The sequence below is a fragment of the Fragaria vesca genome, linkage group LG2 (genome assembly GCF_000184155.1).
Source record: "Fragaria vesca subsp. vesca linkage group LG2, FraVesHawaii_1.0, whole genome shotgun sequence".
NCBI classification, from domain to species: domain Eukaryota; kingdom Viridiplantae; phylum Streptophyta; class Magnoliopsida; order Rosales; family Rosaceae; genus Fragaria; species Fragaria vesca.
This window is the reverse complement of record NC_020492.1, coordinates 22,368,955-22,394,937: the sequence shown is the minus strand read 5'-3', so window position 1 is coordinate 22,394,937 and position 25,983 is coordinate 22,368,955. Positions and strand designations below refer to the sequence as shown.

General features: G+C 38.6%; 5 protein-coding genes across 5 annotated transcripts in view; 2 read left to right on the top strand and 3 right to left on the bottom strand.

Moving 5' to 3' along the window:
- The window catches only part of LOC101312889 (group 2 truncated hemoglobin YjbI-like), a 771,661-nt gene that overhangs the window by 490,216 nt on the left and 255,462 nt on the right, over positions 1-25,983 (top strand). The gene's annotated exons all lie outside the window — the stretch shown is intronic.
- LOC101313961 lies at positions 1,866-6,703 on the bottom strand. The gene is made up of 2 exons (XM_004292835.1): positions 3,458-6,703; positions 1,866-2,612 (listed from the first exon to the last, which is right to left on the bottom strand). Exons 1-2 carry the CDS (start codon positions 6,701-6,703, stop codon positions 1,866-1,868), a joined length of 3,993 nt encoding a protein of 1,330 aa, XP_004292883.1.
- LOC101299443 lies at positions 8,520-12,631 on the bottom strand. Its single transcript, XM_004291205.1, has 13 exons — positions 12,525-12,631; positions 12,334-12,381; positions 12,172-12,208; positions 12,022-12,070; positions 11,856-11,926; positions 11,311-11,369; positions 11,048-11,146; positions 10,750-10,807; positions 10,174-10,310; positions 10,034-10,090; positions 9,589-9,686; positions 8,974-9,158; positions 8,520-8,681 (listed from the first exon to the last, which is right to left on the bottom strand). Exons 1-13 carry the CDS (start codon positions 12,600-12,602, stop codon positions 8,617-8,619), a joined length of 1,041 nt encoding a protein of 346 aa, XP_004291253.1. The 5' UTR covers positions 12,603-12,631; the 3' UTR covers positions 8,520-8,616.
- Positions 14,912-16,911, top strand: LOC101308044. Its single transcript, XM_004291234.1, has one exon. The coding sequence runs from the start codon at positions 15,130-15,132 to the stop codon at positions 16,390-16,392; it is 1,263 nt and encodes a 420-aa protein (XP_004291282.1). The 5' UTR covers positions 14,912-15,129; the 3' UTR covers positions 16,393-16,911.
- Positions 19,200-23,656, bottom strand: LOC101297110. The gene is made up of 6 exons (XM_004291197.1): positions 23,511-23,656; positions 20,788-22,006; positions 20,595-20,645; positions 20,420-20,518; positions 20,065-20,226; positions 19,200-19,940 (listed from the first exon to the last, which is right to left on the bottom strand). The coding sequence occupies exons 2-6, from the start codon at positions 21,979-21,981 to the stop codon at positions 19,755-19,757; spliced, it is 1,692 nt and encodes a 563-aa protein (XP_004291245.1). The 5' UTR covers positions 21,982-22,006; positions 23,511-23,656; the 3' UTR covers positions 19,200-19,754.

Genomic DNA, 25,983 nt, shown 5'->3' with positions numbered 1-25,983 from the left:
GTGTTCGTCGAAAACCTCACAGTAGTAGATTTTGTAGGCGGTGGTAGTAGCTTTTGTAGCTGGTGGTAGTAGTTTTTGTGTTCGTCGGAAACTTTACAGTAGTAGCTTTTGTAGCTTGTGGTTGTAGCTTTTGTGGCTGGTGGTAGTAGCTTTTGTGGCTGGTGGTAGTAGCTTTTGTGTTCATCGGAAACCTCACAGTAGTAGCTTTTGTAGGCGGTGGTAGTAGCTTTTGTAGCTGGTGGTAGTAGCTTTTATAGCTGGTAGTAGTAATTTTTGTCATCGTCGGAGGTCGGCCAGAAACCTCGCCGGAGGTCAGCCGGAAATCTCGCCGGAGGTCGGCCGGAGACTGTTCTGAAATGAGAGTGGTTGTTGACTTTTTATACTAGTGGCATTCTTGTAAATATAAGGGAGAAAATCTAATTTTTTTATTGGATGGCAATCTGTAATTATGTTGAACTTTAATACTTAATACAAAACCTTATTTAGACTTGGGTGGACTTATGTGGATAAAAATGTTGGAGTGGATCTATGTGAGAAAAAATGTCTCCAAGTGGACTTATATGTAATTGGCCCTTTATTTTTCTCATTCCTGGGAGGTTTATATGTTAAAATCGGAAACGGAAACATTGAAATACTAAAATCCATAGTAAAAGAAACTAAACTAAGTTGCAAAGTTGCAGAGAAGAGCAAATGTCTAGCTTGTTCATAAGCACAAAATGCAAGTTGATATGAGTTTATTTAAGTAGAAAGGACCAAAGTAAAGCAGGAAATACAAGAATTTAGATACTCACATGGTGCTAGTGTTGTGTTCTCAAATTCTTCGAAGACAAGAAGTTGAAGTCCTTGAGCAGCATTTCATCGAACACTTGGTGGGCAATGTCTAAACTCCGGTTGATAAACTGTTTGAAGGAGAAATCTGACGGAGGCGTGAGGCGTCCCCGTAAGTTGAGAGCTTCGCCGGAGTCGTACTTGTTGTGGTAGTTACACCGTGGGCTTTGATCGGCCTAGTTACTTGTTGAGTGTTTGATTTTGAGCTGCGCGGGAAGTGGCCTCGTTGTCGTTTCAGACTTTAGAGCTTCGCTACGACGGTCAAAACAATGTCGTTTCATATCAAAAGGTCAAAAACTAATGTCTCACCGAAAATTCTCAAATTACAAAAAAAAATACTTTTTTAAAAAATTACTGATGCTTCTTCTGCTTTGCCCATGCCATGTCACTGATTTCACACTGCCCCTTCGTCTACAGACCACAGTAACTACCATACTAGTTTACCCCAAACAAAATTCTTGACGTTGCACGAGTCGTCGCATGGTAAAAACCCCGCCGAGTAACTTGTTCAAATTAACCTCGAGATCAAAGAGAGCAGGGGGAGTGTAAAACAGATTTTAAGACAGAAACACACCACAACTTTTTCTTTTTTTTATCAGACTCAGATACAACAAATCATATTCTCACTCTCAACAGGCAATTGTAGTAAACAATCATCACTCTGTTTATTTTCTTTTTCCTTTTACAGAAAATCTCAAATTACAAGAAGCTCCCAGTGCAGCCAAAAAAAGAAGAAAAAAGAAAAAATCTATAACATAAGGACATGTTTGTCGCCACTGCTTCTGACCTCATGCTGAAGTCTCCACTCCATCAGGCATAAATATCATCTTAATCTATACGTACTGGCAAGCAGTTCCTGGATTTACTTTGTCCCTCAAGAACAGAGATATGCATAATTCGTATCCAATCTACACAACATTGTATACATCAATTACACATTCATTCATTCCTCCCCATACAGCTCACTCAAGTCGATTCAAACACAAATGAAAATGTTATGCGTAAGAGAGTAGAAATGCAAGCGCATACCTGATCGATCAGGCTATGTTCATGCTGTTATACAGCTGTTTCTCAAAACTCCGATCAACATCGTCGACCATCATCTTCACTTTCCTTGGTATGCTGAGGGATCCTAAACAGAAGTTTTTCATCTTGTAGCAACTGAGGACTGCTATGTTTTCCAATTGTGGCCATTTGAAATTATACTTGCCTTGCGAAAAGCTACCGAGATTGTATAGACTACCAAGTGACAAAGTACGTAGCTGAGGGAACATGTTGTCATCCTCTGTTTCTTCACCCTCTGCTGCTGCTACTATTTCTTCAATCTTCCAGCAGCTATCTATCTCTAGACTTTGAAGCTTCACGAGACCTCTGGCAATTGAGGGAGGGATCAGAGTTCTCAATTTATTACAAAAATAAACTGATAACGCTGTCAGATTCTGAAAACCTTGATGAGATTGTTTGAAAGACATCATCTTGTTTATTTGCATTCCTTGATTCTCCGACTCAGAAACTGGTACGGCAGCAGCATCCCCTGCATCATCCACGATCAATTTTCTATGTTCAAAAATCTCTTCCAGTGAACCACAGTAGCTTACTCTTATGCTGTCCAGTTTCCGCAATCGATTTTGCATATGTGTTGGTACCAAATGCAATAGTTCGTGACAGCTTTCTACCCATAGAGATTTCAGTTCACAGAAGGATTCTGCTGAAAGTTGGATGTTCCATATCCCTTTTAGGTTCATGGATCTAATCTTAAGTTTTGTCAAGACTGGGAAATGAACCTGCAGGCAAGTACATGCGAGTCTGTTAGTCTATACACCATAGTACTCGATCAACTATCTCCCAAAGTTGCTGGTTAATTTTGCGTACGTTGTCTAACAGATAGAATAAGTTTTCAGTTTACACACTAGTAGCTAGGATGTTCTATTTTGGGTCGTGGGTTAGGATGAGAATCCAGTGGCGTAGCCACATGAGTGTGAGAGGGTTCAAATGACCTCTCTCACTTTTCTATACAATCCATGATAGGTTGATACAATCACACAATTTTCATGCTTATATTACATAATTAGTATAAAGTTTGACGCTTAGATTAATTAATATTACATGCTACCTTACAATCTGAAAAAATGATTTAAACTATGAACGATCATCATGGATATTTTATATACTTTTTATTCAAGTTGGTAAGGGTTGAGCGATACAAACTACTCGAATGTAGATAATGTAGGAAGCAATAAATTTTGACCCTCTTAATTTATTTTTCTGGCTACGCCACTGTGAGAATCAATACCTTCCCATGCCTTGTTCCTACATTAAACTTGCACAAGTAGACAGCCACTACATTACCTCCAATTAGTACTATAACGAATTGAGAGAGGTTTGGGAAGGAAATACTAGTTTTTCTGGTGGTGTCTCAGATTCTCAGTTAATACAGTTGAGGAAGTTAATTACTGGCTGTACTGATATTACTGTTACTCTTTTTAAAATTGTACATCAAAATTCAAGGCCTATAAATGAAGGAAAAGTTGAGAATTTTGAACTGGCAAAGAGTGAGGACATACAACAGTAGTTGGGTGTGACGTTCTGAGAAAGCCTAATTATGACCAAAAGAGAAAAGGATAAATACCTTGGTGTCGAACAGAGATTGTAGGGAGACCTTGGTGTGGAACAGAGATTGTCGGGAGACATTAGATTCTGGATACAAGGCAGCCAAGACAGAAAGTATGATGGCAGCGTCAGATTGTTCCGAGCTGCTGCCTTCTGGTAACCTTTCCGCTTCCTTAGAGGTACTTTTGGTTATGCCAGTGAAGCTTGATAGACTTGAGAGAGTCAATTCTGTCAGACTTTGGAAGTTGATCTCTTCCTCATCATCTTCAAAGGCAACAATCTCTTCCAAGGACTCGCATTCTTCTATTTTCAGCACTTGAATGAGTCCTAGAATGTTTCTCAAGAGACCCCATTGATCAGATTGACACTTTGTTTTCCAAATATATGTCAATGCAGGTAAAAACCTCAATTCCAAACTTCGTAGTTCGTTGAGAGACCGTGTAGGCAGCTCACCATGAAAAATCTCTTTAAGCCTACTTGCACCACTGATCTCCAGTGAATTCAAGACAGGAAATATGCCGTTGCAGCCATGTGGAGAAGTAGCTGGTTTCACAAGTACTTTCATGTCAATCAGGTACTCCACTGCATCACACTTATCAAATTTAAGAGACTTCATCTTTGCAAAACAGACCGTATCTAAGACCTTCACAAGTTGAGGCCGAGTCAATTTAAAATCAAGAACGCTGGCTTTCTCTAGCAACGAAGTGATTCCCCTACCCACAGCAGCACTTCCATCAAGATCATGAACTCTCAAGTAGTTGCCATCATGCTTGGATTCCCATTCAGGTAAACGCTCCTTCCATCCTATAGAGATCTTAAATCTTTCGAGCTTGTTAAATAGACTGCTGCTAAGTAGTTCATTAACCGGTGGTAGAACAACTTGTAAAGTAGTCAAACGGGACAGGGTAAGTAGCTCTGCAAGTGTCCCAGTGTTCCAGTCCATGGAGTTGGCCCACCTTGTGTGATCCTCGTTTGCTGTATACAGATCTTCAACCTCCTCTCTGAACTGTTTTCCTACTTTTGTTGGTTGCTCAACCGCCAATCTTTGGAATTTCTTCCACGTCTCCACTGTAGTTTTCTTTATCTGATTGACAAACATTCTCTTGGGTTCTTTTGGTCCAGCTCTTACCTCGGCCTCTAATTGAGAAATCCAGTTGGTTGTTTTGGTTGAGGCTAGTTTCTCAACCGCCCAATCCTGGAAGCTATTCCACATGTACAACTCTTCTAGTCTTGTTAAACTTGATATCACTCCCGGTGAGATTATTTCAAGCTTGTAGCAATTTATCAGATCAAGCACTCTCAAATCAGACAAGTTTTTAAATGTATCAGGCAATTGCTTGATGTCGGATCCACGCAGACTGAGTATCATGAGTGTCCTTAGCTCCCCAATGACAGATACATCACACTCAAAATAGCACTGCTCTAGACACAATGTTTGAAGGCGTTTCAAAACTGCAAGTGACGGTAGTGACGAACACTCAATTGCTAGAACCTTGAGATCTTTCATTTTACTGAAAACTGTGGGCGGCAGTTCCGATTCACTTCCAATTAAGCTCCAATTCCAATTCAACAGGAAAAGCTGACAAAGCCCCCCGCTACTTAGTGAAGTGCAATGAATAAATTTCTTAATATTCCTAGGCCAATCCACCAACAGATCAGTTTCTGCTTTGTCTCTCACCACAATACTCTTTCCAACCCCATCATTCTTGCTTTCTACAGACTCTTCAGAAGCTATATATACGGCCACATCACGCACCACATCATGCATTCTCACACACTCTTTTTGATCGCTATCTAACAATAGAAAGCGACTTTTGAGTGTGTGAACCAATGTTTCCAAACAGTTCCTTCCTTCAACCATTGAATCAATGCCTTTAAAGAGCCCAAGCCCATGCCCATATCTAACCAAATCTTCAATCGGTATATCAGAGCTTTCTTCAAATATGCAACACAGCAACAAGCATGATTTGGCTTGCTCATTAGGCAAACATTCATAGCTCAACTTTATTTTACCATAAACATGTTCTATCACTCCTGGAACGTTTTCTGGGCTAGCCTTTTCTAGTTCCCTCAGTGCATTCTTCCAAATTGCAATGCTTTCACCTTTTAGCGCCGTTCCGACAGTTGAAATTGCAATCGGCAATCCACCACATTCCTTCAAAATCCTTTTTGCTACAACATGGAACTCGGGATCAGATTCGATGGAACTTCCTGCTGTCTTCTTGAACAGACTCCAGGCATCTCTATCCGACAAACCATGAATTGGGAAATTCTTTCTCGTATCCAGGTTCTTGAAAAGATCCTGTTGTCTTGATGTCACCAAAAGTTGACAACTAGGGGGAATCCCTATGTCCCACAGAAAGTCTGGACCTGTTGTCCAAACATTGTCTAACATTACAAGGATCTTCTTGCTGCCTTGAGATAGTCTTTGACGTAGCATACTTGCTCTTGCATCTGTCTCCTTTCCTTCAAGTGACAGGCCTAGATATCGAGCAAGTTCATCTTGAATAAGACACAAGTCAGCAGCTTTGTTAAGAGATTCGTTAAGGGTTGCCTTCGTATACTCATTGAACAGACCACCTTCCTTTGCTTTCTCAAACACTTGTCCCATCAATGTAGTCTTCCCGATGCCGCCCATGCCGCATATGATAACAGGATTGAATTGATTCCCCTTGAGAGCTTCCATGACATCTCTAATGGTTGATCTTCTTGAATCAAAATTAATATTCTTTCCGTCATATGCAGGTGGCTGATCTTGAATTGATGTTCCTGAGGAGCTGGCACCTTCATGGAAGTTGGTTCCGAGCAGAGTCGAGTCTTCTGTGGGTTGGAATTCCACCTTTGGGGGAGCAGCAGAATGCGCTGTACTTCTTGGTTCATTGGCAAGCAGTTTATCCACCTTCTCAGTCATCTTCTTAGCTTTCCTTCCCAAAGAATGACGGCAATTCAAATTTGGCAACCACCCATTGTAGCACGCTGCCTTTGCTGCTACAGTTTCTTCACTAAAACTCGTCTCCTCTTCTACTATGATCTTGTCCACATCACCGAGCCAGCGATCAACTCCGGGACTAATCTCCTTTAGACCTCGTCTCGCATCTGTCACGTGCAGGTTTACTCCATCTCTTTTATCACGCAGCAGCAGGACCTGTTCGTTGAGATGCTCAATGTTGCTCTTGTAGTGTAACACATAACTCAACTGTCGCCAAACTGGTCTCACTGTCCATTCTGCCAATGGTTGTACCAATGCTAGAATAATGTCTTGCATTTCTATCACTATTAAGTCTTTTTTCTTTTTTTTTGTATGTTTTGTTGAACTGGAATAACAAGGTTTCAGAGATGAAGAAATGAAAGAAAGGAAAGAAACAACTAAAGAAAGATGAAGGACCACAGTTTTTTTTTCCTTATTTTCTGGATGAACAGAACAGATTGATAATGTGAAGATAAATGAATCAATATACCAAAGACTAGAATGGACAAGCAACGAAAGCACTAACTTTTTGTTTTTGTTTTTTGGGTTTTCTGTGTGGTGAATACAGATTCACAGATTCAACAAATGAAGCAATAACACGAAGAAAGAGAGATGGATAGAAGAATGCAGATAGTAAACTCAAACAGAGAGTTTCTTTTTGTTTATCGAATTTTGGTGACTAGAGAACACAACAAGTGTAGCAATACAGAATCAACAAGTGAAAAAAGGGACTAAAAGAAAAGAGCAACGGAAGTGAGAATGATTAATAAAATTCCAACAGCAAGGCGTACCTGTCTTTCTCTATCGATCTGTTGAAATGTTTGAGATCCAGAATGAGAAAGAAATGCAAAGATCTTTGGAGAAAATAAGACAAAGGACAAGAAAACTAACAGAGAACACATCATGACAATTTTAGAACGGAATTGATCCATTCCGTTTGCCACACTCACTTTCATTCTAAACTTTACTTCTTTCCAAAATTTAGGTTCTTCAGAACACTCTTTTCTTTTCTTTTCTTTTCTTATCTTATGTTTCCTTTGCTCTGCTTTCCTTTCTTTGTTTAATTGTTTTAGAATAGAAAGCACCATTCTCTCACCTCCTCTACAAGCAATCAAATTGGGCATGGAAGTTAGACAAAACTGAATTAGTACTCTTTGAATTTTGGATATGAATAAATGATGGGAAACTGGGTTGGGAAGTTAGACGGTGTTTTCATTTGCAGTCCTGGGGTGCTAATATGTTAAAATCAAAAACGAAACTTCGAAATAGTAAAACCAAAACTCAAACAACGTAGCAAAACTGCAGTAGAGATATTGTGTAGCTAAAGGAGTACAAAATACGGAAGTGAATCAAGCAAGTGAAGAAATAGGAGAACTGACATGGTATTAGCGTTGGTGTAGTAAACCTCGGCATTGCGGGCATAAGCAACTAACTCCTTGATTGCGGCATTTCATCGAACACCTGGTGGGCAATGTCAAAGTTGATGCAAGTCTCGAACCTCACCGCGTCTTCTTTTTCTAGTCATACTTGTGCCCTTGTTTATTTGAACTGCGCGGGAGAGACAACGTTATGCTGGATTAATGGGCCGGCCGATCATTTACTGTTGGTTGCTGAAAAACTTCACAAACTTCCATGAACAATATTAACATTTTTAGAACCCGGTCAAGTTTGTAAGAGTCCAGATATGAAACCCTTGTATCTCAACATGGTCGAGTTGGTAAAAATCCAAATATGAAACCCTTGTATCCAAGTTTGAACTCGAACCCCATCAATGCTAATTGGAGTTTTAATCTCAATCTATTCTTGTCGACCAGAGACAAGAAATTATAATACCATTAACATATATATTACAATTTCTTTTATGGTTTTCAATGCTGTAATTTATCATTAATAGTTAGCTTTCTCAGTTTACGACGGTGAAACAAAAGAATGCTAGTTCATCCAGTCGAAAAAAAAAGAATGCTAGTTCATATCATAAACCGGCCTAGTTATAGTGATGGACAAATTGGATACACCAGACTCTTTTGATACATATAGTTCAAGGTAATACTGAGCAGGTGCTCTCCCTCCATATATACAACGAGATGAAAAAGAAGAAAAAAAGTCCTAATGGTTTTAGCCTATAGCTAAACAACTAGAGCTATCCTTTTTCCCGAAACCAATTTTTGCTATGGCTTTGTACAAATCCAGATGCGTTCACTGGTGTGATATTATGGGGACTCCTCGTGCATTTCCCTAAGAGCTTGTGGCAAATTCAGCACAATCTCCGCATATGCTGGATTAGGAGCCAAAAACACAAAATCAGAATTTTATTAGAAAATTCAGACACATACGAAGCCAATACATGAACAGCACAGTAAAGAAGTGCATGAAAAATGAAACCAACTCTTTAATCTAGATATCTTTGCTTTTAGCTAAACAAGGAAAGTTACTGCTAGTGAGCAGTCTGCAATTGGTTAGCAGCCTAACTAACACAATGGAGGCCACAGATTCATGTAATCAGGAATTCAGGATAGAGTTTGTTATTGACAGTATTACTCGAGGAAAAACATCATTCAGAAGTATACCTGCAGGTAAGCTCATAGTTCTTAAGGCATCCTCTGCATACAGAAGACAAGTTGGACCTTCCAGTATATTCATGGTTGATGTATTTAGACTGAATCTCCGGATTTGAATGGGCCATGCTACCACACTGACATTAGTTGGAAGCACTGAAACAAGATCTGCATATTTAAGCTTTACCATTACCTGGCTGCACAAAAGAAAATTACACTCTTCAGCATGATGATAAACATCTGTAGGATGAATCTATAAATACTTTGAAAACAGGTGTAGTTTAGTTTGAAGACTTTGAAAACGATCTATTATCACATGACAACGGAGATCAAATGCAACAGATAGTACCAGCTCCATTTGTCTCCCAAAGAAATATAGAAAGTGAAGAGTTTATGAGTGCAACTTAGGAGATTTGTGGATCAGCAACAATAACAAACTGCTGATCTCAAAAGATAACGTAATGACTCAATATATAAAACCCCTGTGACCTACCATTTATGTGGTCACAAAAGACAGAATTCGGACAGATGACTGCCGACAAGTTTAGTACATCCAAATGTAATGCAAAACTATATAGAAAGCAAAAGAAAATAGAATAATAATGACGGAAAGGAAAATGTACCAACCAGCCACAATCAAAAATTGCAAACAAAATCAAATGGTAGGTCATGCTACAATGAAGTTCTTTAATTTGGTTCCCATATAACTCCTTGATGAGCCGAACCTACATGCAAAATCAGCAGTATCAAATTAAATCCAGTACTACTTCCAGCAATTCCTTTAACTTTCCAACACTTCAATTGTATTCTGAGTTCCACATATATTCTAACTTTCATCATTTCATGGATGTACAGATGGCACAGGTAACCTTTTGTACCCAAATCTAAGGGGAAGATTTGGATTGAACCTAATGGAACTTGGTTTAACCTAGTTCAGGTTCAGGGAAGGTCGAGTATGTGCATATATTATCCTCTTTATATTTTGATAGTTACAATTTGCCTTCACATACATGCACACATCTTGGATTCTAAAGTCAATAGATTCCCATGTTTAGATATGCTGGTATAATACCTGTTCCTTTCTGTCCACATAAGCCTGCAAAAGCTCTCCAACATAATCGATAAATTTCTGCAAGCAGATCATCCAGGATACAATATGAGACCAGGTAATACTATCAAGTAAGCAAGCCCAATGCAGGAAGAAAAACTTACCATAGCATTGGAGGAAAGAAGATCATTTTCTGCTTCAGTTAGTGGCAAAAAAAATGGAATAGTGTGTTCAAGAACGGTCATCTTCTCTAGAAATGACTTGCTCTCAAGTACTAAATGGTATATGTCACAGGGTTCTCCTGCACCATCACAGAAACCAATGTTACCTCACCAGTGCTAAAAGCAAAAAGGCTCATGAGTGTTTAAACTCTAAATAATTTGACGATCTATAAGCCCTAACCAAACTTATACAGCCGCAAAAGAAAGAGAGAGAGAGAGAGAGAGAGAGAGAGAGAGAGAGACCCCTTAATCTTGTTTACCTATCAACCCTCAGTCTACTAATATCACCAAAAGAAAAAAAAATGGCACCCCTTTTTTTAACAATACACACCTCCATGCACATAGAATTACTCATTGGAGAGGAGTGTAGTTATCTAAAAAAGGAGGATACAATTTCAATCCGCAAAATAGAAAAATCCCTTCTTGCTAACATCAAATTTCTGCTTTGTTAGCAACTTAGCATAGAAACATGTCATGAAAATCAGTAATTTATTGAATATCCATTATTACACGGCATACCTGCATAAGATGTCTCATACAGTATGCCAATTCTGGCGCCTTCCAAACAACAAATAACCTGTTCACAGAATAATTGGGCCAATACTCAGGAAACATCTCCCCTACAACCAATATCTAATAAAATGAATATAGAAAGGATACTAACTGCATAATGATAACCAACTTTCTGTCATCACCCTACCGTTTGTTTACGTTTATTTTTTAATTAAGATAAATTGTTTTATGTTCTTGGAAACTGAGTCAGCAAGAGATTACTAAACCCCTATTACTAATTGAATACAAATCTTCTGAAAATTACCTTATCCCCAACTCTGTAAGTGATTCTCTCTTGGAGATGAGGACTGTGCAACATGCCTACATCTCTTGCCATCGCCTTTCTTTCTACCTCCATGTGAACCTGATTAAAGTCTAAATCATTTAGATTAGGCAAGTCTTCATGCTTAACATGAGATATGGAACAGCATAAGGAAAAACAGCTCAATCATTGAATTCTTAACATTAAACTAACAATGAGAACCACAGTAAGTCTCAATCACTTTAAAATATCTGACAGAACCATACCCGTTCTCTGATTGTGGCTAGCAGTCCATCATTCCATTGCTCACCTTCTAAATAAATCTCTGCAAGAAAGAAATAATCAAAAACTTAAAATTAGTTCCAAGTAAGATAGAAACGAAACTTGCGCTCCTTAAGCATAGGAATGCTTGAGGAGAAAGCATATACCAAAAGCAACTACCCATGACATATAAAGAAACTAGCCCGAAATTGATGGATGCAATCCCTAGACCTAATACGTACAGCCTGATATTGAACGACCTAGAGGGACAAAGTATAGTAATCCTCAGAGAGGGTTCTATTTCACAATCACACAGTGACCCGCAAGACTCAACCTGAACATGGTTGGGTTCGTTAGACTTTAATAGACTTAAAACACTGAAGTCGACAGAAGATCCAGGACATTAGTTCCCACACCCAAAGAGTTTACCTCCAACTGCATTCACAAATCAGTGAAGCAAAGAAAAAGAAACTTGCCATGATGACCTAAAGCTATATGCAACTATACCTTTAAAATGAAGCTTACAACATAAAATCCATTCAGAGCTTACCTTGAGTTTGTGAAGCCCGTGCAGCTTCAAATTCCTTATGTAGACGCTCGTAAATTGTCTTGTCAGAATCCCTGTTAAATCAATGAAAGTCCATAAAACGCAAACCCTGATTTCACATAACCAAAAATACATGATGAAAGCTAACAAATTTCCCAAGAGGTTTTACCTAGACATGCGCTCGGCTAAATCCCCATGCTTCTTGAAAATATTCAACACTGTCAAGTAAAGAAAAAGCTTCAGACACTTGCAAGAAAGCACACAACACAGGTAGTGAAACACAATTACAAATAACACACAAAGAAGAGATTGGTTTTACATCTAGATCGTGTCGCCTCTAGCCGAATATCTTCCTCCTGCATATAGTTTTGTTACAAGCAAAACACAAAAATTAATAACTACACTAAAATTATCAAAACAACAAGATCAAAATACCACATTTCAGACTATCAAGCACAAAAGCACAAGTAAAAATTGTTACCATATCTCCCATAAATCCATAGGAACGTTCCCTTGGCGACTCAAATTGCTGCATTATTCAACACAGATTGTACTCCTCAGTCCATAACAACTCAAATCAACAGCGAAACAAAATCAATGATGGATAAATTGATATATAAATCAAATTGAAAAAAGTCGGAAACTTTATGATTGAAAATATGAGAAACTGACCCTGCGAGCAGATTCGCCGAGAATAGCGATTTTCCTGGACCGCCGGCGCAGCGAATCGTCGGTGTCGCTGTAATCCATCGGTGATTGCTCGGAGAGAGCAGAGAGGAAAGGGCACCGATTCAAAATTAGGGCTTTGTGTTTTTTCGATTTGGGTGGAAATGGGGAAATTAGGGCTTGTTTCCAGTCGGGTAATTTGACTCTTGACCCGAACCCGGAAGTGATGTAAAAGGGCCGCAAAGTGAAATTATTCAGTGTCTTTCTCCAGCAGACAGGGGCCCAATTAGTAGGGAGGGAATATTCACCTTATTTTATATTTTTCTTACTTTTAAAGGAAAATTAACAGTTTGCCAAAAATATATCTAACAAAAGGTCCATGACTTTCTTCTTCGATTATTCTTTCCGGACAACAAAATAATTAGAGCAACTTTGAGTTTTGTCCTATTTAAGTTATTTGTATGGTTTTCTTACAAATTGGAAACTATTTTGTTAATTTATATTTTATAGAGTTCGTGAATGTTAATTACGGGTAGTGAAATTTACACTCCATATTTTACAATCCACACTCTCACATTTTTTTTTTAGTTAAAGTTTTCACAAAAAAAACAAAACATATGTCACTAAACACAATATTTAAATTACCAAAATAAGAAAGTGGGAGTGTGAATTATAAAATTGAGAGTGTAAATTTTAGTTCGTTATATTTATATGGGGTGTATGTGAATGAACATTATGCATAATAACTCATTGCTGTCTTGATGAAAATAAATCATATTTGAAAGTAGGGTCACATCATTTTCGTTTATCTATAATTTCTACAACGGTTTGAAGAAGTAGTAACAATAGACTACAAATCTTGAAGCTAGTAAGACCTATCTCTTATTCTCTTTTATGCCCATTGCCTGTGTAGAGAGGTAACCGGATACAATCAACTATTTTTGTATTAAGAGATGTAGGCCAATAAACTTAAGTTTAGCCAAGCTGTACTAGTGCACAATTGAGCCACAATTTATCAGCATGGTAAATGGATAAATACAAATTAGGCAAACAACCATAATGGTCGTACATAAACAAACTCTAGTCACACCATCATAGCGATTAAGCATAATATAGATAAACCACAGTCACACCTACTTACATTTCTGCAACTCACCAACAAAACCATATATACAAACTCAAATGTCATACGCCATATGCAAATCCAAAACCCACCAATCATTTTGATTATTAATGCTCTAAAATCATAGTCGTCTTTAAGCAAACGACATACTAATAGCTAACGTAAAGTTCTACCAGAACAAGCCACCAGCCTCTCAATCACTCACAGTTCCATTAAGTTGTATAGTATTAGGTGATATTGTAATTTCATCACTCACAAAAACTAACAAAGAATCACACGCGATATAAATTCAAGAGCGTAAGAGGCGACTTATGCCTCGATGACTATAAAATCCAACAAAAAAAAAACCAAGGTGTTAAGGTTCGAAAACCTCAAGTCCTAAATCACGAATCACTTGATGAGATCATCAATCATATATCGAATGTTGTCGATACAAAATAAAGTTGTTTTTGGCGAATACAAAACCAAGTATGGATTAACATGTTATCATGAACAAAAAAAAAAAAAACAAGGTGAGACCTTGTGAGAGCAAACCGAGGAAAGTATAGAGAAGGGAAGAGAGAAAAACAAACGAAACAAGGAAGAAATAGAGAGAGAGAGAGAGAGTAATAGCAGCGATCGAGCTACACACAGAGAGAGCAACCAAGTTCGAATATAAAATCAGCAAACAAAATTAGACAAACAAAAAAACCCCCAAATTTTCAAAAAAAGAAAAAGAAAAAAAAAAGAAGACGAGGAGCGAGAAAGCGAAAGGCAAAGCTCCCAAGTCACTGAGGTTCGATTTGCCTCTCTCTGCAAATTCGTCAAGGTCAGACTTCCATCAATCTCCCAAACCCACCCCAACCAACCCCTTTTCTCACTATTTCAATTTCTCTTCTTTCGCGCTTCATTGCGCTCTTCTCTTTCTCTCGTTTTATCTCCAATCCCAAATTCTCTCTCTGCAAAATTCGAGCTCTGCTTTCCAATTCGCCGGAGCTCGCTGATCCCATTCCCCGGAACTTCGAAATTTCGCGCCTTGAAGTTCAGAGCTCGCGAATTGCGTGAATTCGATTCTGGGTGTTTGCATTGGCAGAGTGGTGCAATTCAAGTCTGTGAGTACTTTCAACCCGAATTTGTGGTGATTCGGAATTAGGGTTTTTGATTTTGTTTTGGTTTTCGGTGAATTTAGGTGGGTTTGATCTTTAGGGTTTTGGGATTTTGAGGATATGGGATTTGGTTTTGCATTGTGTATATTCTGGGCGGGACAATTTGGGAATAAGTAATAGTCTCATTTGAGATTTGGGTTTTTTTATTTATTTGATTAATTTTGGGGGTTTCTGGATTGTGGTTGTGTTCGGTGTAATATGCAGAGTGTTGAGTATTGATATTGCAATGAATGATATGGGGGAGTGTAAATTCTGGTTTTTTTCGAGATAGGAGTAAAAGTGTTTTTTGTGGGGGGGGGTTTGTAAATTATTGTGGATGGTGTATGAATCTGTTTGTTGAGAAATGCAACCTCAGCAGTTGTCGAGGATCGATTTGGGTGATCTGAGAGCTCAGTTAGTGAAGAGGATCGGTCCTGAGAAGTCGAAGAAGTACTTTTTGTACTTGAATAAGTTGTTGAGTCAGAAGCTGAGCAAGAAAGAGTTTGATAAGTTGTGCCACCGGGTGTTAGGGAGTGAGAACTTGGCGCTGCATAATCATTTTATTCTGTCAATCTTGAAGAATGCATGCCAAGCCAAGATCCCGCCACCAGTTCACTCATCAGGTCCTGCAAAACCTGGGGTGCAAGCTGCAAACAGTTCTCCAAGTAGAGAGGATGGGCACGAACAAAGTGGGAGCCTTTTCCCGAATCAGAATCAAAATGTGCCTGTTTGGTCTAATGGGGTTGTGCCTCTGTCCCCAAGGAAGGGGAGGTCCACTATACGTGAGCGGAAGCTAAGGGATAGGCCTAGCCCACTTGGACCAAATGGGAAGGTAGACAGTGTGTCGCACCTATCCACAGGTTCAGAGGATAATGGCAGTAAGATTATCATGGAGAATGGGGATGCAAATCCATTTGATTATCAGAGACCAATGCAGCATCTTCAACCAGTTGCCGAGCTACCTGAACGAGAAAGAGATGGTGCAGTCAGGCGACCCACAGGAAAACCACAGATGCTCAGCAAAGATCCGGCCAACTTAGCAGTTATGGAAGATGGGGAAGAGGCGGAACAATCAAACCGTTCGAGTTTCTCCAGAAGTCCTCTTCTTGCTCCATTAGGGATCCCATTCTGCTCAGCCAGTGTAGGTGGGGCCCGCAAAGCTATTCCGGTGGGTAGCAGCTGTGATTTTGTTAGCTATAATGACAGTGGGGTCTTGTCTGATACAGAGACCCTGAGAAACCGTATGGAGCAGATTGCTGCAGCACAAGGTGTTGGAGGTGTTTCTACAGAATGTGCCAATATGTTGAATAATGTTTTGGATGTGTACTTAAAGCGATTGATCAAATCTTGTGTTGAGTTGGTGGGATCAAGGTCTGCTTTAGAGCCAAGAAAGAATGCTGCACCAAAGCAGCAGATTCAAGGGAAGGTTATCAATGGCATGTGGCCAAGCAACCACCCGCATATGCAGGGCAGCAATGGGCCCTTGGAAGTTTCACAGGAGCAAAGACCGCAGCGCTCAATATCTTTGCTTGATTTTAAGGTTGCTATGGAGCTAAATCCACAGCAACTTGGAGAAGACTGGCCACTGCTGCTGGAGAAGATCTGTATGCAGTCATTTGAGGAATGAAACATCAGTAAGAAGATACCCTTCATACCAAAGTTGTGGTTGGGTTGGTCTGTTCCAGTTCGAAGTCCTGACAGTGGTTGTTCAAGATCAGTGATACAACTAATCATACTCACATTGTCAGGATGAACCAGATGGTTCCTAAGTGGGTAAAGTTCCAGTTCTTCCAAGAAGAAATCATCTGTTCAAGCATCAAATGGCTGTATTTGCTTGCTGCAGAGCCAGGACCAATCCAGACCTAACTGCAACCAATCAAGGGGTGCTTTGAAATTAAACCCCCATGTTTGGTTGTTTTGTTGTTGTTTAACATAGATGCTGCTGTATTTGCAATCACTCAAGATCTCAAGCTTTCAGTGTAATTGCAGCCAAGGAAGAGGACATATAAGAAAATTTTGCAGGGATACTGTTCTGTAGCTCGGTGAGAGGTACAATTCCTTGTGTAAGAGCTGCAGTATGCTCTGTATGTATTTTTAAAATCTGAGAATTGATTGGCATTTCAATAACAATAACACATTGACATCATTGGGTCTTTGATAGCATAAATTTAGTGTTTCAACTAAATAACACTATTATACTGTGGTTATATTACAGCAAGCAAGCAAGTGCGCACACACACACACACACATATTCTTAACTCACCTCAACCCATTGTCTCTTCTCTTTGGTAACGTATTACTGTTCTAACCTTTTTTCTTTTCAAAAAAAAAAATCCTTTTTCACTACTCAGCCTGTTGAACTCATAGTGGTGAATTAGGCGTCATTATGAAGAGTATGAGCCAAAATAAGAAGTACAAGAAGCAACAGAATGTGTAGAGTATAGTACTTATATACAGCTAAAGTTAACAGAGCAACATTTGCTAATAAGTGAATACCGTAACTACGTCCGCATCAAGTTGTTTGCATGTTTTGGAACTTTTCAGTAGCTAATTAGAGCTTTGGATATTGCCTTCTTATCACAGATAGTTTCTTTCTCTCCATGAAATATGATGATGGGCACATGTGGTTTGATATTCTGCATATACACTTGGATTGAATAGTTGAGAGTGGATATACTCGCAGATTTAATTCGATTTGTCTGTTGTCTAATGATACAGGTATAAACAAAAAATTTCGTTTGCATGCATTACTCTCACTCTTCCTGCCAATTCCCCCCTACTGTTTACATTTTTGGTTTGGGTAAGGTGTCTAATCAATCTTGACATTCAAGCTTGAACTTTGATCCTTATGTTGACAAAAGAAAGGTTGGCTATTCTTGGAACTGAACCTTTGAAATATCTGGGTTGTTGTTTCTGAGTTTTGACCCTAGACCTAACCTGATTGTGGTCAACCTTGAAATATTTAGGAAATAACATACAGATTTAATTTATTTCAACTATTTTCATTTAAACTTTAGGAAGTGTTGATTCATAGATGATGGGTGATTGACTGATTGATGTGATATATACATGAATATACGCATATTCTTTTTTGTTTCTCTGAAAGTGCACAAGTTCCTAGTTAGTTTTCTGCATTTCTTTTAAGTCTGAATTGTTCTGCAATTTTTAGGGAAGATTCATAAGAAGCAGAGAATTTAGAGTTGGTTTGCTGCAGATTATTATATCATTGTTGATTCTTTGTGACTATGGAGCTAAACAGAGTTGCAGAGACTAAACAAACATGTTGCGGCTTGATGTGTCTGTTGGATACTAGCCTAGCCTCACTTGTCTTGGGAACCGTGGTCGTCCTTGTCATTTTGTGCTGGGGAAGATGATACCTGCACTCATCTCTGCTTTGACTTCTGAGATATGAGACGGCTTTCATGGTCTTAAGCCAGTTATGTTCGAATCTGCAAAATCTTGATTCTCATATTTAACTGGGCAATGGAGGTTACTGGAATTCATTATCATTTGGCTTTGTTAACAGTGAGGTCACACTAATTTTGATTGTGGTTCCTCTATTGTGGGAGAGCAGGATTATGTAGGGCCCACATATGGTTGACACAGGTGGGTCCCATTCTGACATCCGATTGAAGATTCTGATCTTCTTTCCGGTGAACTCAGTTTCTGTGTCTGTCTCTGTGGCGGCTGTGCTGGAATGATGAGCTCATGAGCAGCATGTTCACAATCGTACGTATATGTACGGTTTGGGACATACATAAAGTACGTAGTACCACGTTGTTTATGCCTGTTTCAATCGAACCAAACCTTAACTTTATGCCCATTCTAGTTCCTACTTACTGTTTCAGTCTGTACACTGGAACCTAGTTAGTCAATTTATACCAGTTTTGGAAACTTTCTGGTCCCAACCCCTTTCCCCACTTCTGAGATTTTGTCGAACACAATAGAATATAGCTAGCTCTGTGTACCTTTCCTTCTTTGGACAAGAATAATGATCGCAGTACAAAGTCGAAATGTGAACCCTAATGCAGTTCTTTCTTCAAACCAGAGTCTGTAAGGAAGAAAAGCAAGTTTTTCCAAAGAAGAATATCACTCTTTCTCTACTCTCCTACAGTGGCGGTGGAGTCGCTACTGCTGCGGCAGACACTGGTTTACACAGACCCATGATTACTATGCTGGCATTGCAACATCCCACTCTAATCTTCAGCCACACACGCTTAACAGTTAAATGATCACTGGATGGTGGAGATGAAGTTCACTTTATTCTTGCTTTCTGATTCTTGGACCTAAATATGAGAGAACAAAGGCACTTTTCTATTTGCGCTGGGAGCAAGTACAGGCAAAACCTGAACCCAGAATCAACCAGGGCTGTTTCTGAGATTCCAACGGATACTGTATTACAAGTACATATAAGCTGCTAAAAGAAATGAAAATGAATCAATCCCCAAATCGACAGGGGTAGTTATAATTTCTTAGATTTTGATGTTCTGGTGTGGAAATGAAAATGGGGGATCAGTCCCATCACACACGTTCACTTGTCTGGGGGGTCGCTAAAAGAAACGGCAATTCTTTTTTTTTTAAGATAAAAGTCATCGCCAAGATCCTGATCTGCCTGGGATGATATATACAAAAGGGTGATATGAATGTTCAAGATCACGTGGAGAAGGTACCAAAATTAGCAACTAAACCAAGCAAACACCTCTTTTTCTTTTCTTGGCAGGTCATAAAGAAGAAAAGAGCCTAACTGTAGAAAGAAGAGCACTACTTTGTTGTATGTATTCACAGTTCCACAAAGAGTGCAGAGTTACCCGCTGTAACACCAACAGCTTAGATTTATTAACTAAATGAGGTGAAAGACAATTGATCTGTACATTATGAGGTTGAGAACTAAAACAGAAGAGAAAAGGAAGGAGATGCGAGTTTTGTACAATGAGGAATGTTTCTCACTCTCACTCTCTCTCTTCTCTCCAAAAGATTTTAATGATTGAATTATGTGGAATATGGTGAAGAGGGCGAAGATGGTGGTGGTGATGAGGGCGCAGTCGCAGCTGTAGCCGCTGCCGCCTTGCAAATAGGGCACCAATTCTTAACCCGCAGCCACTGATTTACGCAGCCTACATGATAACTATGCTCACACCGCAACCTCCCAACTTCATCTCCAGCCACATACTCCTCCTGTAAAAGATCAACTATTGACTGTTAGTCTATGTTTATGAGGAATCTGATACATGTGTGTTAGTGTGTGAAACTATTTATACCCAAAAAATAAAAACTCATTTCTGAGCTATGGGTCACTGACCTGGCAGATACTACATTTGACTTCATCCTTGTTATCACAGCCTATGGATGCATCCTCCAGGGGTTCAGACTGATATATGCTTTTTTTAATGCAATCTGTCAGTGCTTCTTCTGGCAATGCTGTGCTTACAGAACCCATTCTCTCTTCTAATGCTAACAATTCCTGCCAGTGAAATAGTATAAGCAAAACTGCTGAAGATATTAAAAATGTCGCAAAAATATGTATTGCCCACCATGAGTTGATTATCAGGATTGATTTTATTACAGTATCAATTCACATGAATCATAATATTATTGAAACAAAACAGGATGGAGCGGTACAATTGAAATGTAGCAATATGACAGCAATAGCAAACCTCATATGACATGTTATCAATATCCAGCCTCATGTCTCTATGCTGATCATAGAAGTTTAGGCCATTCAGGAACAAATTGGTCTCCAGAACAAGTATTTGCTACAATAAGATAAATAATAGTTTAACAACAAAACTCAACAAATTGAACACAAACACCAAAACTATAATTAACTACCTCAAATGATAGCTCTTCATCTTGTTCAATCCTCTCGAGTGCTAGCAATACCTACACAAATTTATGAATTCTGCAGATTAGATAATGAAGTCATCACTACATCATTTTATTTACAAAATCTCCACACCAAGGAAGCAAACAAAACCCTGTGAAGGATACCATACGATGCACATAGATGTTTTTTGTACAATACCTCTGCAATCCCATCCATGTTGTAGCGTCGCTGACCATCCTGATTCATTAGAGACCGGGAAAACCCAATATCTGCAGTACCAGATCGCATCATGCCATGTAAACTCCCACCACCACTACTTGGTCTACTGCTACTACCTGATCTACTATAAGAATTCGCCCGATTTGAAGGAGTTTCTGAAGATAAATGTTGTGATGAACTAGCACCACTCAAGTCGACAGACATATCAGGTTGAGACATATGAGGGCCAACTGAAGAGGATCCGTTGGTTGACAAATTGTTTCCGCTTCCTTGATTAGAAATCCTAGCCCGTGTGTGACCAGTGACAGTTCTCCGAGTCCTAACTGATGCAACACCATTATCCCTGTTAGGAGGTGTATTTCTACCTCTTCTTGAATCAGCAATGGTTATTCCATGGCTCGTAGTGGAATTTTGCCCTGAAGATGACCCATTCATCTTCTTCCCCTTAGCAGTTGAGCTACTTTCTCCTTCAGAAATTCTTTTCTTTACAGTCTCCCTCCTGTTCACGCTTGAGTCTGATGATGAACAACTGGACGGAACAGCATCAGACACCGAATTGCACTTTAGATTTCTTAAGCCATTCCTGGTTGTGCTAGGTCGTGCTGTCTGGTTGTTGTTCTTAGATCCAAAAGGAACAGAAGAACCCAATAATGTTTCTTGGTTGCGCAATCCATATCTCTGATTGAAGTTCCTTCGGGATCTTGTATTTGATGATACATCGGAGCTTCCAACTTCCATCAAGGAGGCCTCGCTAGATTCCCCATTTTTAGATTCAGGGTGAAGCCCTCTCTTAATCTTTCCAGGTGGGGGAGTAACTTCTGAAACTTCTGGATCATCCTGAATACTGCTGGTTTCAGATGAATCTGTTTCCAAATTAGAAGTTAGCTTTTTGCAAGGTTCTCTAATGGATTTTCTTGAGTTGTTAACAGAAATGCAAGACCTAGAGGAACTGCCAACTATCTCTTTTCCACTTGTAGAAGAGAGGAACGCAGGCCTTGAAGATTTGGGTTTTTCAATTTGAGCACCTTTCACAGAATTCAGTCTTCCACTGCATCCCAGCCGGCTGCAGACCTGAGCATTACGATCTCTGTTTGGGGCTTCCCTCAAAACAAGGCCAGTCCCCTTTCTAGAGACAAGTCCATCACTAGCTCTTTTACCAGAATAATCATCCATGAAGGGCGATCTGGATCCTTCAATTCTATAAGAATAGTAGCATTAATAATTTAGATCAGATATGCCATTTTCCAAGTAAAACAATAGTGAACTTCAAAATTCAGATACACATTATCAGTATTTAAAGGAACCTTAGTTCGATAAAATGGCAATTAAAAAGAACATTGACTGGTTATATCTAACGAAAAGCTGCCAAGGACAGGTTCAAGCAGAACAAATGTTACATGTGTAGGCAAATTACACAGAGTTTTGTAGAGAAAAAAAAAATCAAACATTGAGTCACTGACAACATAATGAAACAGATTATTCAATGTAAACCCCAAATATATAAAGGCAAACCCACTGGTATAAACGAATCAACGTGATTAAGGTTTTCATTTTAAGTATCTAATTAAAAACTAAGAAAACTGGGCCACAGAAAGGTTGCATTTAAACATCTTATGATCAGAATTCAAACTGGATGCCAGACATAATGGTCGATTCCACCTTCTGGAACCACTAAAATCAACTAAGAAGCTTCCTGGTTGTTGGGAATAACATAAGCCAAAAAGACCCCTACTTCCATTCAGAGAAAGGCTGCTAAAGCCAGCAACCATGATTGATTTGACCTGGACTTCTAACTTGGCATCGAGGTTAATAAACCTTTCATCCAAAAGGTTGGCAGTATGCTGAAATCCAGACAGATTTCATTGCCACCCTTGTAACACAAGTTTGTCATCTTGCCGAAAAGTTAATATAAAAATCACTCAATATACAAGACTACATCTGTATTGGAATATGTTATCACTTTTAATGTTTACCCTACAATGATGCATTAAATTTCATATCCATCATCATTAAATCAATCGCACAATTTCAAACATATACAAAAAGTTCAACACATCATACACAAGAACCAATCAAAAAAGCCATAACATGCAGTGATATCCAGATTGAAATATGTATAATTAGGATCAACAAAGCAGAATATAAGCATATCAAGACCTCCTCTGTTTCCATTGTTTGAATCATTCCTGGAAAGAGAACTGATAATAGGGAACAGAACCCAATATTATTGATTTTGTGAAAACACAACAAGGAACAAATGAAGGAGTAGAAAAAGGACCCAGATAGCCACATGCCCCTTATATCACCCCCAAAAAAAGTGGGCTTCTCATTCCTTCTTTTTTTTTTACTTTGAATTATTCTCCACATAAAATCAGTAGCTATGGTTACAAAAGCCTCTCCATCTCTCTATATCTCCCCTTGATTTAAGGGCTTCAAAAGCTTAAATCTCTCACATATAAAACCACCATAACAGAATTTAGAGCTTCACAAACTACTTATGATGAGCAACAGAAACTACCAGAACATCAAAAATAAAAATAAAAAGATGATCAGGATTCATGATGATGATGAAGATGAAAAACCCAGCAAGCTATGAACACCCAGAACTGATCATCATATTCAAAACAAATAAACAAAACCCAATACACATGAACAATCAGTGAACTTCAAGAAAGAGAAAGGTTGATGATTCTTTGTTCTACCTAATACTTTTTCTGCCTGTGTTTGAATACCCAGAAGCGAAAAGCTGAAGGCTTTGGACTTTAGAGATAGAAAGTCTCAACCTTTTGGACTATAGAGAGAGAAAGTCTCAAGCTTTGAGCTTTTAGAGAGAGAGAGAGAGCTCTCCTTTTCGGAAGAGGCAAAAACGTTTTCTCTGGAGAATGACAATGAATGAATGATCCAACGCTCCCTTTACTTCTTTCTTATTCTCTCTCTTTTTTCTTTTTTTTTTTTTTTTGTTTTGCTTGGAAGCTTCAACTAGAACATCCAAAGCAGTGCCGTCCTTTTGGGTTGAGTTACTTGTGAGCCGTTGGATGGGAACGACGGTGGAGATGGTGGGTTAGGGAGGAGGACGGTGACGGAAGGGCCAAAGAATGCCGTCTCTCGATTTCTTTCTCTGTTGTTATTGGGTGTTTATTTTATTTTTAAGGTTCGATTTACTTTGAACCACGCAATGGTTGATGCGCGTGTGGTGCACTCGCTTATTAGATGGGATAAAATAAGTGGATTCGCTTATGTGGATAGTGTTAGGCTACGTATCCGACCCGTAATCAGGATTGTGTTCATGGATATATATGTTAGGTTTCCTTTTAGGTTTGTGGTCATACTTAGAGCATAGATTAGAGAGGTTAGGTATAGAATTAATGTAGTTTGTTTGTATTGAGATGGTAGCGATGGAAATTTGTTGTTGTTTTGCTTTTAAATTTGGAAATTTGTGAGTGTTGGTATATGTTGAAGTTTCATATCATCTAATTTTGTGATCGACACGATATGAGTGTGTGAACGACAAACAATTTATCACGTAAACTCGATGATTTTCATTAATCTTGGTTGCCTAAGTAAGCACTAAATACAAATTGATCAAGGAATTCTAGCCTCTTGAGTAGACTAATTTCTCTTTAGACAACACAATTTAACAAATTTAACTCAATACAAACATATAATTTGGGTTCAAAGTAAGTTATATCCTTTTTCTCAAAAGACAAAAGCAAGTTCTATGACTTCTATCCTTGGCTACGAATCCGAGTACACAAGTATTCTATTTCTATCCACAAAACCTGTATAATTGTCAAAGATGAAACTCCACAGAATCTTGAAGGAGGAATTTGGGGAGCACGACGTATTGTAAACTTGTGGATCCACAATCACTCAAATTAGAAATTCAAAAATCAAAATATATATAATCTTTCACACTGACAAGGATGGCAGAAGATAGAAGCAACATGTGAGTAAATCTGATGGATATTATTTTGAATTTTGACCTTTTTTCTTTTCTTTTCTTGCTGCACGTCTGTCATGGTTTCAATCTCCATAATTCCTTCGTACATTTCTTCCTCCTATCTTCATCATAATACGCACTTGATAAAGAACAAGAACAATCGTGCGAGATCTTCTCCGGCCCAAAGTACTTTCGCATTATATATCACATTGTGGTATGTCGAAACTCATTTTTCATGTAGGGTAATGCGACAATGTATACACTTTTGATATGCTAAATTTGCATTATTATTGACATATTAGATACGTCACGGTCTTTTCTTCCAAATTATCATTTTAACAACAAGTAAGTGACTAACTATAACAATAAAATAATTAGCACGTGCGTTAGGCTAGATACATTCTTAAACTCTCAGGTTAACAAGAATCCATACACGATAAATACGTGTAATGCACTTGAGTATTGTACACCAACAGACAATTAATTAAGGGACGTGAATTCCATACACCCAAAATTGTAATCCACACACCTTCTTTTTATTTTTAGTAATCATTCTCATATGAAGACAAAATTTAAATCACCAAGGATAAAATTTAAGTTATTAAAAAAGAAAAATGAGTGTGTGGATACAATTAATTCACTCTTGAAACCGTTTAAACATGATGTGAAGACTTACCAAGACTTCCCATTCCAACGTGGAATAATACTACCCTCAACACGTAGACCCTCTACCTTTTCCAGATTAGATACACACTTGACACTTTGATTTCAATATTATACCAAATTTACCAAACTCTGATAGATACAAGTATATAGTATGAGTAGGTAGTGCATGTCTGCCTGTAGCAGAAGATAAAAGATGATTCATTAGCTTCTATTCTAGGCAAGCTTTCACCGGCCTCTATCGATCTGTGATGTAACCCTAGATGTGTTTGCTCTTCTTGTTCGTTAGCGATGAAGGTCTATTAAGATAAGCTTAATGCCATAAGCATTGTGGTCGAAATTATTAAGTAATGGGTCGCCTGCACAACAAGAAAAGCAAACCCCAAAGATTTATATATATATCATCTATAATGTGAATACCTAGCTACAATTGCACTTTGCACATCAATTATATGTATCTTATAGTTCTTATACCTAATCAAGTCCCCATGACAATAAGAAAAGGCACAAGAACAGCTTGGCTTACTGCTTTCATGCCTCGACATGTATAGGGCCACATTAGTTTTTTACTT